General features: G+C 35.5%; 1 protein-coding gene across 2 annotated transcripts; it reads right to left on the reverse strand.

The window, feature by feature from the left end:
• Positions 1-6,747: 6,747 nt before the first annotated feature.
• On the reverse strand, positions 6,748-14,017 carry LOC107811340 (uncharacterized). Of its 2 annotated transcripts, none has more exons than XM_075233581.1 (2): positions 9,379-14,017; positions 6,748-9,262 (listed from the first exon to the last, which is right to left on the reverse strand). In XM_075233581.1, exon 2 carries the CDS (start codon positions 8,432-8,434, stop codon positions 6,929-6,931), a length of 1,506 nt encoding a protein of 501 aa, XP_075089682.1. In that variant the 5' UTR covers positions 8,435-9,262; positions 9,379-14,017; the 3' UTR covers positions 6,748-6,928. The 2 variants fall into 2 exon arrangements, with proteins under 2 accessions (XP_075089682.1, XP_075089681.1); XM_075233580.1 differs by having other exon boundaries at positions 6,748-8,953; positions 9,099-14,017.
• Between the last annotated feature and the right edge of the window lie 3,056 nt (positions 14,018-17,073).

A 17,073-nucleotide genomic window follows, 5' to 3' on the forward strand; every position in this document is an offset into this window, starting at 1 on the left:
ATTAATTTAAGCTACAGGGAAAAAAGGGTACAGTGCGTCCTATATCCTAAGATATCTATATATTAGTGCATTTAAGTTAGAGATACACCATCAATATAATTTAATATATTATAACAAAATTATTTACCTTGTATTGTAGATTACAAATTAATGCTATTAAATATAGTTGTCAGCAAAATTTCTTTGATGGGGTAAACTTTTTTTATTGGTGGAATACAAATACAAATATAGCCAAGTAGAACGTGCAGGCTTTCCGGCGTATTGTGTTGGAATATTTTTTGGATTTGACTAATGTATTTTTGTCCAAATTTTATTTTCGCATAAAAAAGTGACTAACTTTTAATTAATTTTGAAACCGTGACTTACTTTTTAATTAGCTGTTGTAAATCAAACCACTTCTGAATTTCTTCCTTTAATTTTAAGTAGTATTAGTACCCGCATGATGCGCGAACATTATTAGGTTGTTTAGCCAAGCTTCTTTTGAGGCAACAATATTTTTTTTCTAAGGTGTTTGGCCAAGCTTTTGGAAAGAAAATAGTTTTGAGGAGAAGCAGAAGCAGTTTAAAATAATGTACTTTACCATCAATTACAACGACTTGTAGTTACACTATTCGGGCATCAAAGAAAATGATACTCCTGCAAAAACAATTGTCAAAAAATGATATTACGTTATTTTTAGAGAAATCAAATAAATTTTAGTTAACTGCTATATAAGATATTCTTAATTTTTTTTACTTATAATTGTAATACTACATTCATAATTTTAGAACATTACGTTTATTAATTGAAATTTTTGTTTAAAATAATGTCCTTTGCCATTATTATTCATGCTTTCATAAAATTGTTTATCTTTCAATTTAAAATAATTCTTTTTATATTCCCGTACAAATTCGAAAACTTTATATATAGAAAGTGTTAAGTTTACTAATTGAAATTTTTTGTTTAAATAATATCTTCACCATTATCTCATTGTTTTTTAAAAAGATGTTTATCTTTTAATTCGACATAATTATTTTTATATTTCAAGAGCTGGTTTGGATGGGCTTAAATAATATCTTTTGTTTTTATATTTTTATATTTCAAGAACTATAAGTTAGGAATTCTAGCTTTTGGCTTGTGGCTTATTTTTATCATTTTAGCTTAAAAATAAGTGCTTAAAAGTATTTTTTTTACTTTGTCCAAATGGTACAAAATGATTTAAAAGCTATTTTGGCTTAAACGAGCTTAAATTAAGCCAATCCAAACGGGTTCCAATTCAATTCAAAATCTTCATCTATAGATTCAAATTTAATTTTATTACATAGTCTAATAGATATTATCTCAAAATTATCTCTCAAGAAAAAGAGAATACACAAATGGGAAAGGTACTACAGAAGAGTTTGCACAACTTTTAGATGGATCTGACCTGTTTTCTCATTTCCAGAAAGAAGAGTATATATACATGAGTTTGGAAGACATGGTCGAGGAATATTCTTCGGAGGAAGGAGAGGTTGGCATTCAAGTCGGCATTCAAGTGCTTCATCTTGCTCTAGGCATGCTTCAAACAATTTGATGATCATTATTCAATTCCTTGTAGCCTTGATTTTGGTCTAATATAATTGTTTATCAAATTATATATATAGTATACGACATGTATAATTTAAAGGTCTCGGATTCGAGTCCTGAGTATGGAGTCATCAGAAGCACATCCATGATTTAAACTCTCTGGCTTCGGCCTGTGAGGTTTTAATCATTGAACCCATTGTATATTATATCTTTAAAATTATAGATTTATATCTATTATTTATTGTAATTTTAGTGGATTTTTACGCAAAAATTTATATTCCGTGTTAAAAGTTATAACTTCAGTTAGTTGAACCCGATATCACAAAACTAGATACGCCTCTGGGAGTCATCTTTGTTAGGAAGCATTTTATCCCACGATTCCTTGGCATGAATTCAGATGAATCGGGTCCGATTGCGAATACCCTATATAATTCCTTATCGAATTAAAAACCTTTTTTCAAAGAAAGTACACCTGGACAATGAACATGGATTTAGACACAAAATAAAGGTCTATAAAAAGTTACAACCTCGGTTTTAATTTTAGCTATATAGGGTTTCTTTCCAACGTATTAAATAAAGTGACATGTATATACAAGGTAGAATTAAATAAAAAAAATAAACCAAATTTCACCCCTATCCTAATCCTAAAAAATTTAAACTGACTAACAAATTCCTCAAGAATAGGACTAGGAATCTTAATAAAATATTTTGGTTATATAAAACAAACTCAGTGCGCAAGTTCTAAAGCACATTTCTAATCCTCCCCTTCGATTTCACTTTTTTCTTTCTTCACATAGAGATTAAAAAAGAAGTCATATAGAGATGAATAAGAATAGAGAAAGCTTGTTTAGGAGAACCAATGTTATACTAGTAGTTTTCATGGCGCGACTTAGGATTACTGAGGAGATGATCCTTGACAGGGAATTATGGATGTCGAGCATTAAGGTTGTGGGTTAGGGGAGAGTTATGAATATTTCTACAGCACAATAGAGTGAGACTAGCCAGTTAGGAGTTAGACTGAGAATGTCATTGGTCGTCTATTGATGCAGGGCTTTACCTGCTAGTTTTACTATACCAGTCATCAATTTCGTATTTCGTATTCTGTATTTCATATCTCTTATTATGCTGTTATTTTATTATGCATTTTTATGGTACTAATATATCGGCTCCTGTTGCTTTTTTTGAGCCGAGGGTCTCCTGGAAACAGTCTCTCTACCCTTCGGGGTAGGGGTAAGGTCTGCGTACATATTACCCTCCCCAGACCCCACTTGTGGGATTATACTGGGTTGTTGTTGTTGTTGTTGTTGTTGTTACACTAGTGTTAGCCCTACTTATACCTTCCGTGGCCGGAAAAGGAGGAGGCGGAGGAGAAGGTGGACGACAAACTATGAAAGGGACGGGAGGTGGGTATTCAAGTGCTTCATCTTACTATGGCCATGCTTCAAATAGTCTCATGAATGTAATATGAGTCTTTTGATGTCGTAGAAATGATGTCAGATAGCCACTCTATAGGGTTATTATATAAGAATTAGCTAACATAAAATGTCCTGAGTTGTCCTCAAATTAAGATTTTTAATTTAAAATTTCAGGACAAAATAAATACGGGCTAATCTTTAAATAACATCTCTGAGAATGGCTATTTGTGCACTTTCCCCTTTGATGTTCAAGCTAGTGCAACTTTTTATCAAAGCCCATTTCCCCCACTATTATGTCTTAGGAGTAGGAGAGTTAGCTTCTAAGTAGTAATGTTGAACATCTTCATTTATACGTGAGTGATTATTGTCAGTTTAAGCTAATTTCTCAGCCTATATTTTGTTAATTTACTCATTTTATCAAGGGAAATAGTTTAAATATACTTTACTAATTAATATACAAAATATCTTAATTTATCAACAATCATATTTCTTTGGGTTTCATTTATATCCTTGCCACTATCAAATCATCTCGTATCGCCTTTGACTTTAAGACCTGATGGATTCCAATCCTTAAAATACTTCGAGAAAAATATTAAATGTACCCTTTTACTTTTGACAATAATTTTAAATTATCCTTAATTATAACTTCAATTTGGAACTTCATTAGAATAAAGGACAAGCAAGAGAGGAGTTGCATAATAGAAGTATTTTTGACTCTTATCTTTTTATATAATATAGGATCGCTTAACCATCTTAAATTTAGCACAGCTTTAATTAGTTAGTAGCACAACATTGTTTATAGTTGTAACTTGTAAGCATTGGTCTTCCAATTAAAATGCTTAAATAAAGGACTGTACGTAGATTATTGGTGTTTTTAAACATGTGTGTAGCAAGTAACATGTCATATGGTTACTAATTTTACTTTTTATAAAAATCATGTATCTTTCTTTTAGGTGACACTATTATTTTAATTATATATAAGTTAAACTCTCATATATGTCATGCTAATCTAGCTAGAAAATGCAAGATTAATTTTCTGAGGTGAAGAAGCAATTTTAGGGATATTATCATCACTTTTAGCCCGCGCTATAAATTATTTGCATTCAGTAATCAAAAAAAGTTATAAATTTTTTATAGTTTTTGTATATAACATACATAAGGTATATATATATATAGAAAAAATATTTTTTTCGGCTATTATTTTGAAAGCGGCTATAAAGTATCATTTTCCAGCAATTTTAAGTTGACAACCTTATTATCGAGAAAAGAACACATAAAAGGTATGGCTTTGAAGATTTTCGGCAATTACATGTTACTACGTCAGTACAATATAAGGTTCTTAACTTAAAATTTTCAAAAGAATAACTTCATAAAATTCATCCAGTGGTATACTAGTGTATCCAACACCAATACAACATTTTGTATTTTTCTTTTAAAACTCTATGTTTCAAAATTTCCATAGTAGTAAAATAGAAGAAATCTTTTTTATGGAAAAATGCTACCTTTTCTGAAAAAGTAGTACTATTAATGGTCAACTTCAATAGTTACGCAATAAGGATTAACAAAAAAAGAATAGGATCTACTATTCTTACATAATAATATAGTTGTTTATAATTGTTTATCGTCATATGTTTAAACAATATCAAACAATTTTGAGTTTAACTGCCAAATCATTGAAATATATCACCTTTGTTCTTTTGGTAACTAATTTTTCTATTAATCACCATAGAACATTACAAATCAGTAGCTAGTTGATCTCACTAGCTATCTCGGTGGTCATCAACTCAATTGACAAACCCAAATACAATCATAATCAAAATTACAGCATTAGGGAGTGTAATATATTTCTAACTGGGCAAAGCTATAACATTACAAATATATACTACTCTCTATCAATGCTATCCCAAGTCTAGATCCACTGCGTTTTGCCGGATGACCATGTGATAACGGCCGCCACCCCTCGCTTCCGCCGCCACCGCCACCGCCACGACGGCCTCCTCTAGACCTGCCACCACCACCCCTTGCTCCGCCACCACCCTTTGCTCTGTCACCACCACGACTATTACCACCGCCACCTCTTGCTCCACCACCACCACCTCTTGCTCCGCCGCCGCTTGAAGAAGCAACTGCTAACCCCAATTACCAACAAAAAAAAATGTTGGTAAATTGATCAAATTGGTTGCCAATTTGAGTTACTAACAGACTACCAACAGATATTGATCCGTTGCTAAAAGGCTCGACGGTAAATTTTACCTGCCAGTTTGAATTTGTTGTTAAAATTTACCAACTAAAAATCAGTTAGTAATCACCAAATAAATTTGTTGATAATTTTTTAATCTTGAGTCCAAGATTTTCGTTGGTAAATTTACTAACCAAAATTCGGTTGGAAGTCCGTTAGTAACTTTACTAACAGATAGAAAATGAATTAGTAAATTTGGTTTTTCATTATTTAAATTGTGTTTTTAACTAGTTAGTAAATATAGTAACAAGAAAAATTCTGTTAGTATTCTGTTAGCAACTATACCAATGGATACCAACTTGGTTGGTAAATCGGATAGTATATTTTTAAAAATACATTGGCAATCGGTTGGTAATATAGCTATGGAAAAGTTCAGTTTAGTAAATGATAATTTACAAACAAATTTCAAATTCCTTAGCAAATATGGATATTTATTTTTAAAAATTACGTTAGTAATTCATCATAAAATTTACTAACAAATTGTAAATGTGTTACCAACTATTACAAATTAAATGGGTATATTAAAATTTTAATTTTTAATAATTGTAGTAATATTAATTTAAAGCTTTAAAAGATCTAAAAAAAACACTTAAACAAAACAAAAACATACTACTGGAACTTTATAAATAATAATAATAATAATAACATCTATCATGAAGTTGAAAGCAGAATCCAAGACGTGTCTAGCATAAAAGAAGCTAAAATAAATCTAATTATGACTCGTGTCATTTGACGACGAGTCATATATACGAGAAGGCGGTGTAAGTAAGCCACCTATGAGGACCGACAGATGGTTTTGGAATAGTTGATCAACTTGCTCACGCACCTCTTGCTGCATTTCATGTCTCATTTTTTCATGCAGTGCTTCTCGCATTTTCTCTCTCATTTCTTTCTAATCTCTTCTCTGATCTCATTTCATGCTTCATCTCTTAATTTCTTGCAAATGATGTCCGACACATTCATTCACCCCGAGCATTAAAGTCTAGATCTTGAAGTGGAGATATCGAATTGGAGGATGCACCAACATGCCCATAGAAAGGATTAACAAAAAAAGAATAGGATCTATTATTCTTACATAATAATATAGTTGTTTATAATTGTTTATCGTCATATGTTTAAATAATATCAAATAATTTTGAGTTTAACTGCCAAATCATTGAAATATATCACCTTTTTTCTTGTGGTAACTAATTTTTCTGTTAATCACCAAATAGAACATTACAAATCAGTAACTAATTTAGCTCACTAGCTATCTCGGTGGTCATCAACTCAATTGACAAACCTAAATACAATCATAATCAAAATTACAGCATTAGGGAGTGTAATATATTTCTAACTCTGGGCAAAGCTATAACATTACAAATATATACTACTCTCTATCAATGCTATCCCAAGTCTAGATCCACCGCGTTTTGCCGGATGACCATGTGATAACGGCCGCCACCCCTCGCTTTTATCCGCCGATGTTATGGATCCAATATCCACAATCAAATACAGAAATAACACATTGATATATTGATATGATAACAAAGTAATTACACTGAAAAGTAACAATAACTGAGTATAGTAATAGAAAGAAAAGGACGAGAGGACAGAGCCACAGAGAGAAATAGACGAGGGAGAGAGAGACCAGAGAGGGGAAGTTTCTAACAATATTCAGCCTGCCTATACTATTGTTACCCTACCTTATTTAACCAATTTGCTTAATTGACTTCGGCGCTTGGGCCCATCAACCCGGATCCCACACAAAGTTTGCTAGTTTCTTAAACCCGTTCTTCATCATGGCCCATTGACTATTTTTATTCATAACAATACTCCCGTCCTTAAAAAAAACCTTGTCCTCAAGGTTCGAGTAAAGCAACATCGATAGCATGGAGGTGAACTTATGAAGATTCAAATAGGGATCAAAAGCTCCTCTGTGCTCTTTCATTGGATTGCAGAAAACTTCAGTTACTGCAATCCCTTTAATCTTGGTGTCCTCACCCAAAGGAATGTAGGGCAATTCTTTGCAAGGATCAAACAAATAGAGTGCCAAACCATCAACTCCAGGATCCCAAATTGATCTCATAGTAGAGAAGTACTCCCTAATACAACTAGAGAAATTAAGAGCAACATTTGCTTCAAAGCCAAGCAAGGAATAAAATCTTCTAGCATCCTCAACTGTAGTAACATAAAATTTTTCTTTATCTCCCTCATTATCTAGGCTGGTACACAGTATCAAAAGAACTCTGGGCTTGGCATCTCCAAAAGAATCCAGTAAGAACATTATTAACTTATTGCCTTTGGATGGTATACGGAAGTCATCATTAGGAATGGATAAGATCATACTTTGTCGTGTAATGTGTCCTTGATAAATTTCTGCAGCCTTCAACTTTGTTTTCTGCCCTGATTGACCAACTTGATCTATATTCTTAGAGCCAATCATATCGACAAACAATTTCCACCGTCCCACTATTGGAACTCCACTCATGACTTCAATGATTTTGCAACTAATTCCAATCAGTTTATCTAAAACAAGATTAAGTTCACTTGCTCCACTCCATTCACGTATCTGTATAAGTTTTTTAACAATTCCAACACTACTAGCAGAAAGACAACACATAAAAATTCTTACGAGAACACTTTTACCCAAATAGTTTGTTGTTATGGATTCGTATGCATCAGCAGTATTTCGCAGCTGAAGTTTCAAAGGTGTAATGCATGAATTCCACAAGGTTGACGTTATGAAATTATCATGCACCAAGTTGCTTGAAGCAAAACAAAACACACAGTTTCTTGTAACTCTAAGGAAGGTGGTAAACAAACTAGAGCCAGGATCAAATGGAAACTCTAAACCAAATTGATCAGGTGGAAATTGAAACGAAGGCAAGAAAAGTTCAGCATGAGCAAGGTCACTTAGGTGACTAAATCTACCTCTATTTAGAAGTTGGTTGGAACCGCAAGCTGAATCCATACAAGACATCTCCACCAAACATTGGGCTAGCTCAAGTTCATGTTGATCATCAAACATGATGAGGTCACTGGAAATAGAGAATGCAAAACCAATCCATAATGGAACCTTCTCTTTGATTGTAGTAACGAAACCCAGAGGTTCTTCTTTAGTGGTAACAATTTCCGCTTCATCATGCTTGTCTTCCTTTATGACAACCTTAGCACGATCATTTGCCACAGCAGTTGGAGCGATATAATACATCGAATTGTTAGCGAAATGTGCCTCAGTAGTCTCTGTTTTCATCGTAAACTCTTTGTGTGGTTCCTGAACAGCATCTGGTTCCTGAATAGCATCTTTAGACCAATCCGACAATTCATCAAACTCCTTGTGCACCTCGTTGTTGTTGTTGTTGTTGTAGTCAAATGACTCAACAAAGTATTGTGGCAAAGGAAAGTCTGTGTCCTCTTTGTTGTCATCCAAAACTGAATTGTAGATCTCTTCTTCCGCGTGAGTTACCAAAACTGCAGCGTCACAATTTTAATTAGTACAGATGGATTCTTATCACTACTCTTTAGCTTCATAGCATCTGGCGCTGGTAATGTTGTTTCAGTAACTATCACGTTATCAATTTCCCTATTGGGCTTTTCTCCAAACACCTTGTGGGCAATGTTCAGGTTGTTGTAGTCAGAGCGAACATGACAGTATTGATACAAGGGCAAGTTGTCCATGTTGCTCCAAGCTGGAAGAGCCGCCGCTTGTGTCGAATAATAATCCACTGTGGTAAATTGCCGGAGAAAATCTAAACGCCTGCCAGGTGCTTCCCTATTGCGACGTCGAAAACGAATAAAAAATTTGTCCACGAAATGGTCCCAGCCAGGGGCGGATTTAGGGGGGCGCAAGGGGGTTCACCCGAACCCCCTTCGCCGAAAAAATACACTGTATATATAAGGCAAAATCTGTTTTTTACCTCTATATATTAAGTTTTGAACCCCCTTAACACAATCCAAAAGTGTAGTTTAGTGGTCAAGGAGGTTCAAAATCTACGTAAGGTCATGAGTTCAATTCCCACTAGATACAATTTTTTTTTTGAACCCCCTTCGTGGAGATCCTGCCTCCGCCACTGGTCCCAGCCTGCAAGTTGTTTGTTTCAAAATAACCAATGATACCATTCCAAAGCGTCGCCATCCAAATAGAATGAAGCCCAGGACAATTTATGCTCCGATGAAATATTGTAAAAGGTGAAATACCTCTCTGCCTGAAGAACCCAATTCAGAGGATTCTCACCGCTGAAACGACCCATTACTTGAGATAGGTCCACCATGGTAGATGGAGACAATGAAAGCACCAATGTTATGGATTCAATATCCACAATACAGAAATAACACATTGATATATTGATATTATAACAAAGGAATTACACTGAAAAGTAACAATAGTATAGTAACAGAAAGAAAAGGATGAGAAGACAAAGCCACAGAGAGAAATAGACGAGGGAGAGACTAGAGAGGGGAAGTTTCTAACAATATTCAGCCTCCCTATACTATTGTTACCCTACTTTATTTAACCATTTCGCTTAATTGATTTTGGCGCTTGGGCCCATCAACCCGGATCCCACATAAAGTTTGCTAGTTTCTTAAACCCGTTCTTCATCATGGCCCATTGACTATTTTTGTTCATAGCAGCCGATTAATTCGTTTTTTTCCGTATTAAATATGGGTCAGATCGAATAATTTATCCGTTTTCTAATTACCTGTTTTGACCCGAATTATATCCGACCCGACCCACCCATTTTCCACTCCTATCCATATGGAATGCCAGTTCTCTAAAACTTTAATCTAGTTTCACAAATGACTGAATTAGTTTTAGTTAAGTAAAATTGGCGAAAATTCTTTCGCGTCTTTAACCAATATGGAATCATGGCATTGGTATGAGAAACTATGAAGCCCTAATTTCTTTTAAAGCCCTAAATTGAATGTTCTAATTTGACAAATAACAGTGAGGAACAAAACTTAATTTTAATGAATCACCAAGCCAACAATAACAGAATTCAAAACCAAAGTACAAGTATGAATGAAAATCATAAGATGAAGCGAAATTGTTAAGCAGGAAAACAAGAGACAAACCGCGCGCATAAATGAATCACAAGTTCCATAATAAAAACAGCAAATTATGAAAGAAAAAAAAGAAAAAAAAGAAATTCAGAACACAACCAGGCAGGAGGAGCTCGATTGGAGACGCCATCGGATCTACCAAGGTTTGAGCCCCTAATTTATTTTTCAATTAATTTTTGTTCGTATTGTCAACGTAAGCAACAAAGAGAGATGTTTGACTTGCTTACGTGGCAATATTCAAAGACTAATAAACCTGGACTTTACCGTTACGAACTTACCTAACTGATTTGCCCACCAACATAGTTGTGTGGTGGGATCGATAGGATCTCTATACTAGACATTATGTATTTCGATTATTCCTTTAAATATGTTGTCCTTTACTACGTATTGGCTTACAGAGCTCCAACTTCACCTTTCATTCGGATGTATTTCGATCATTACTTTTTATGGGGGTTTTATAGTGTGATTTTTAATGATCTAGCGGTTCCTCCTCAGACATATTATTCTGATACCCTGATACATATTATGTATCTACTCGTCCCTTCAAGCCTTTTGATTGCTTATATAGTATTGAAGGAGCGACTAGATATGGGCACATTGCCAGCTTTAATAGTGTGGATTTATGAGAGGGAGAAGCTTATGAAATTTGTCTTGGGAGCAACTCTTGGTTTGTGTTCGCGACGTGTTTCTCGCTCTACATACTGTGTTGGAAATTAGACGAAGCAACTCTTAGATACGAACAACTATGTGGTCGAAGAGAAACGGTGCTTCCACGGTCGCAGCCCACCGCACCAACCTCTGCCACTAATTTTCACTTTCAGATGTCCTCCCGTAGGTGTTACACCCCTTTTTCTTAAAACTCCTTAACCCTCTTAAAAATACTAAAAGTAGTTTTTGAAGCTCAAAAGGGTTTTTAATTAAAAAGTGACAATTGTGTTCAAAAGGAAATAACTAAAAGTCGCCACCTGACATTGGTTTCGGTGTGCCAGGTCATTGTTTTAAAATTAATTTTCCTTTTAAAACGCTTTGGACTCCAAATTGAGTCCGCACCATAGATTCGGATAAGGGGGTTCATTTGACTCGGGGAGAAGGTGTTAGGCACTCCCCAAGTCCCGTAACTAGTACAGTTGCATACTTGATCTAGTCAGCTTTTAAAATATTCAAACTGAGATAAAAACAAACATAGAAAAGAAAAACAACACACAAGAGGCTCAAAGTCATCCCCACATAATAAAAAAATGAGAACAAAAATAAAAATAAAAATAACATACTACGAGTTCTACTTTCGGCCTTCAAATACAAATACTTCGGGGCATACCCCGAATAAAAATATATATAAATCCTTCGGGGCATTTTCCAGATAAATTTAACTAAGGGAACGACCTCTCGCCTCGAAACTAACAAAAATCCTAAGTCTTGCTTACCCAAGTGTTTCGGCCTAATCATGCTCCGAGCGGGTAACAATAAGAAAATAAGAATAAGAAAATAAGAGAAAACTAAAAGGGAATTCAACTCGGAGTCATGTTCTTTTGACTTGTCATTTTCATGTATTTAGACCAAGTCCAATCCTAAAGCATGCAGATAGTTTAATCACTAATGGGCTTTGGCCTTTGCCACTCCCCACGTAAAAATAGCACGGTATAGCCAGTTTTCAAACTGGTCATTCAAAAATAGCCAGCGTTTATGAAGTCAATGAAAAATAGCCACTATTTTGCTGCAACAGAGACCGGTCCAGCATAATATACTGGAGTTCGGTGCACCTATGTATGAACTCCAGCATATTATGCTGGACCGGTATACTTTGCTGACTCCAGTATAATATACTGAAAACTGGAGCACCGGTGCTCCAAACTCCAGTATATTATACTGGACAATTATACTTGTTGGAACTCCAGTATATTATGCTGGAGTTCTAGTGTATTTATGCTGGAACTCCATCATATTATGCTGGAGTTCCAGCATACTTATCCTGGAACTTCAGTATAATATGTTGGAATTCAAGCATACTTATGCTGGAACTCCAATATAATATACTGACGTATTTTTCGGTTTTGAACAGTGTTTTCACTCATATTTATCTTTACATGAAAAGTAACTAAATTTTGCTTACTTCTAAAACTGGGCTATTTTTGAACGACCAGTTGTAAATCTGGCTATTTTTGAATTTCTCCCACTCTTCACCCCACAGTCATTCAAAATAATTCAAGTAAAACATTCATACACAAAGATAATAGCAAACGACTAGAGCACATATAGGAAAAGGAAAGAAAAAAATGCAATAACGCAATAGACTTAATGAAATAAAATAGCGGATCCGAATATGATGAGAGCCTTATAAATTTTAACTAACCCATTCCATTCTTACTTTTTTACCGCCAGAACAAAACCTACTAACAAACAATCAATTTTGATTTGTCAAACTAAGAGCCTTATTCTATAAAATGAAATAGGAAGCTCACACCAAACAACTTTTAGAAAAAAAAAAAAAACAAGTAAACTCTAGTTCAAGATGAATCAACTCCTTGAAGCAAGTTCGAGAGTTAAAAGAAAAATCCACGAACTTATTAGACACGACGATGATCTTTCAATGGCGAGGATGGTAGGATTTCAAACAAATAGAATTTTAGAATTTCATGTTATCCTGACTACACACAAAAGGGTATTTCCTCAAGAAGACATTAATTCAAGCATGATACTTTAGACAAAAACCATGAATCCAATAGATTTTCGGCAAACTAAAACATTAAGCTCATATTTGAACTCCAAGTAAACAAACCAAAATTCCCTGTAAGTTATCAAACAAATGCCCTAAGTGATCCTATTTAAATGCAGCATATATGAACATGGACTATTGATCATTACCCATGAATGCACCAATTATTGGATTTCAACAGCAATAGTGAAACTACAAACAACTGTTCAACACGACCACAACCAGACGAGACAAAATTAAGATGAGAGTTACAAAATAATCGACGAGCTTATAAGCGCGGTCACCAGAAACAGGCTAGTCAACCATGGAACTACAAGGAATTAAATCGATTATTTCAATTTCTTAACACCAGGTAATCAATCCTTTAATATTATAAGGAAACAAGCAGATTCGAGATTAAGAAGTACTTCAAACACCCAAGGTAAAACAGAACAGGTTCGGAATCAATGGCATAAAAACCACAGGAATCAGCCCCTACTAGCACTCCAATTCAATCACTTTTGTCCTAAACTCTCATCATATTTGGATGCACGCCAAGATAGTAGTAAAAGGAAAGAGATGAACCTGAACTGAAACTTTTCGATAAATTCAGCTTTGAATGTACAAGCGACGAAATCCAACAATGTATTGGAATTGAATGAGTGCAACAATTAGAACTGGACAAGGAATCACGAGCTTGAACCTCGAACGGCGAACTCGATTTTGGCTCAATCGATCTCCATATTTGAACAACAAAATCAAAAATGGGGAATCCAAAATTGGAGGAAGAAAGTCGAAAATCAAAGAACAGCTGAACTAAATATTTTTTTCTTTTTTTTTGTTTTCTGATTTTTGAAATGGAGAAACATAAGTTGAACCAAAATACTCCAACTATTTTCGATTGTATTACCCTTTTTGTATTTCTAACAAAAATTAAAAAATAAGAAGAATTCTCGAGAACCCTAGAACCCCTTCTCTTTTTCCTCCCCCAAAATTCTGAGAAATAACCCCAATATATAGGGGTCTCGAACCTTCTCCCTTCTTCCCCGAGAAATCTCAAAAACCCTTCAAAATTCGAAAATCCAACCAAAATCCCGAAAATCTCTGTAGTGTTCTGCTATTGGTTGGATTAAAGGTAGCTCTGAAAAATATCAAGAGAAGGAAAGAAAGGAGTGAAGAAAATGAGTTAGAAATTACTTACCAAGTTTTGGAGAAGAAAGGTTGTTTGAAAAATCGCCTCTTATGTTTTTGGGGTTTTGAAAAGTGAAAAATAACTGAAAAATAACTCTCAGACCCCCAGTGCGGACTGCATCAAATGGACTGTGGCCGCATAGACTCCACCGCGGGTTGCACAAAGGCGACCGTGACCGCGCTGGACTCCCTGAAGACCTGTAGTTCAGCACTCTGTGTGGACCGCACAAGGCCGACTGCGGCCGCACAGCCTCCACCGCGGACCGCACAAAGGCTACCGCGGCCGCGCCGGCCCTTCCGCAGTCGCACGCGATTTCTCGCGGACCGCACTAGAGGGTTCAGAGATCTGCAACTTTCTGAACCTACAACATCTAACTTTCTAAGCCTAAGGCATCCCAGAACCTACTCGAAACTCACCCGAGCCCTCGAAACTCCAACCCAAGTATACATACAACCTCAAAAGCATCCTACGGACATATTCGTGTAATCAAATTACCAAAATAACATCACGAGCATCAAATTAAACTTCGAGATCAATGAAATTTCTCAAAACTCTTTTAAACATCAAATTTCTCAATTAAGGTCTGGATCGCATCAAACGACGTCCATTTTCAACCAAATTTCGCAGGAATGACTTAAGTCATATATAAAACTTGTACTGGGCACCGGAACCAAAATACGAGCTCGATACCATCACCTTCTAACTAGTTTCATTTCAATTTTCCTTAAACAAATTTTTGATAACAATTTCACTTAAAACAAATTCATTTCTCGGGCTTGGGACCTCGAAATTCGATTCCGGGCATACTCCCAAGTCCTATATTTTCCTATAGACCCTATGGGATCGTCGAATCACGGATATGGGTCTGTTTACCCAAAATATTGACCGAAGTCAAGTTTATTCATTTTAAAATCAAAACTTAGCATTGTTTTACAGAGTTTCATATTTAAGTTTTTCGGCTATGTGCCCGGACTGTGCACACAAATAGAGGTGACTCTAATAAGGTTTTCAAGGCCTCGGAGGTACAGAAATCAACTGAAAGCAAGTGATGACCCCTTTGGGTCGTCACACCGACCCTCTCTGCTGCGTGAACCTCCTCTGCCTGGGTAAATCGATCCATTAACTGTTTGAGCAATATCCGCGAGGTGGCCCCCTCATCAAATACTCCTCTAACACGTCGGGTCAACGACCTGCTAACCCCCCGCTGAGTAGACTGTAGCCATATGAAGTACTCATGGGTATACCCAGGTGAATGTGGGTCAGCTGCTAAAGTATCTCTACCCATCTTCATTACATGACGCCAATAGGTTTGAATGTTGACCTCCTTGTGAGGCAGGCATAGTGTCAATCTCCCTAATGAAGTCACGAGAATCAGGAATGTAGAGAACTTCTTGTCGCCTTCCTAACTGGCGCATCACTCTAGTAGGGGTATATGGTCTAGTACACCAAAGTCCAATCAGTACCAAGAAGTCTTGCACCCAGGATCCTACTAAGATCACGTCCAAATCAATCCAAAGGTATGACAACAAAATCTTTTTTTCAGTCAAAGATCCTAAGTAATCAATCCAAGCGTGAACTCCAAGTGGTAAGGCAAACTTATCGAACGTCATTCTATGCTCGATGCACTTCACTCGATCTCTCAAACAACGATCAATCACATCTTTCTCAATTTTTTGCTTTTTTTCAGTGAGTGTTATTAGAATAGATTGTGTACATCTTAAGGAGCTTGAATCTCAGTTTTGGGATGATTTGGTAATGTTTTGGGGTGGTTTGAATTGAAAATTCGAAGTAAAAACTAAATGTGAAAAACAACTGATATGTGTATCATATTTGTATCAATTGTGTATCACATATATATCCATGTATACTTGTGTGTAAGATTCATGTGTGATTGTTGCAATCAAAAACACTCACGCAAGTACACGTGATCGTCAAGTAATAGGTAGTGAGTAGAGTATCGTTCCCACTAAGACTTATGATTAACTGTTGACTGATTCAAACCCAATTTCTTTATCTACCCAAGAGATTGTTCACAAAAGAGAGATGTAATTGTTTTACTACTTAACTATAAAGAATTAATCTAACTAAAACAAGTAACCAAACGAATAGCAATTATGAGTAACAAACAGTAGGAGAAGATATTCCAAGGTCACGGGCATAGTTACAATCGTGTTATGTTCTTGGCTCAAAATGACTAATCAATTTATCTGGGTTATTGATTGATGGGGTTGATATTACTCATAAGAATCTGTCGAGTTCTTACTCACCTATTCAAGTCAACTCAATGCCTATATGTCTATGGAATTAAGATTAACAAGAACACATTTACAATTCATGTATTTCAACCAAGCAAGGCAATTGGGTATATGTCTATCCCAATTGCAAATCCGTTCCCCGAGGCCCGGGTTCAAGAACTTGCTCTATTTAATTCTATATGCAATCTAAAGTTCCCACTTTCGAGTTCAACTAAAGATTCGTAGATAGTATTTCACTGTTAGTTACTCAGCAAAATAATTAAGAACATAATTAAATAAATAACCCATTATGATAAACCAACTTTGTCAAATTAAACTTCAAACAACAACATTCATGTTTTACCCACGACCCTAGAACAATGGGTCTTAGCTGCTCATACTAGTGTTCATCATAAATAAGTTCAATTTCATCACAAAACAACAAAAACAAGAGAAGAAAAGAAGAACTTGATGGTCAAAACTCCTCCTTGCCTCTCTATTTCTTCCACTAAACTATGAAAACCTTGATATTTTAACCTTGGGCGAGCTTGACTTTATATAGGTTAAGTGGGTTTCCCTCTAGATTTCCAATTTTACCCCTAAATAACTTTTTTCCGGACCGGACATGCGCGAGCTCGCGCGTAACTTCGCACGTTTCTTCGTTGTGATTCTGCCTCAGCTTTTCTTACGCATGAACTACTGCGCGACTTCAC

Source organism: Nicotiana tabacum, chromosome 16 (assembly GCF_000715075.1).
Source record: "Nicotiana tabacum cultivar K326 chromosome 16, ASM71507v2, whole genome shotgun sequence".
NCBI classification, from domain to species: domain Eukaryota; kingdom Viridiplantae; phylum Streptophyta; class Magnoliopsida; order Solanales; family Solanaceae; genus Nicotiana; species Nicotiana tabacum.

Bases quoted from the DNA above. Each gene is read 5' to 3' on its own strand.
- LOC107811340 (XM_075233581.1), bottom strand. From the start codon at position 8,434: ATGAAAACAGAGACTACTGAGGCACATTTCGCTAACAATTCGATGTAT.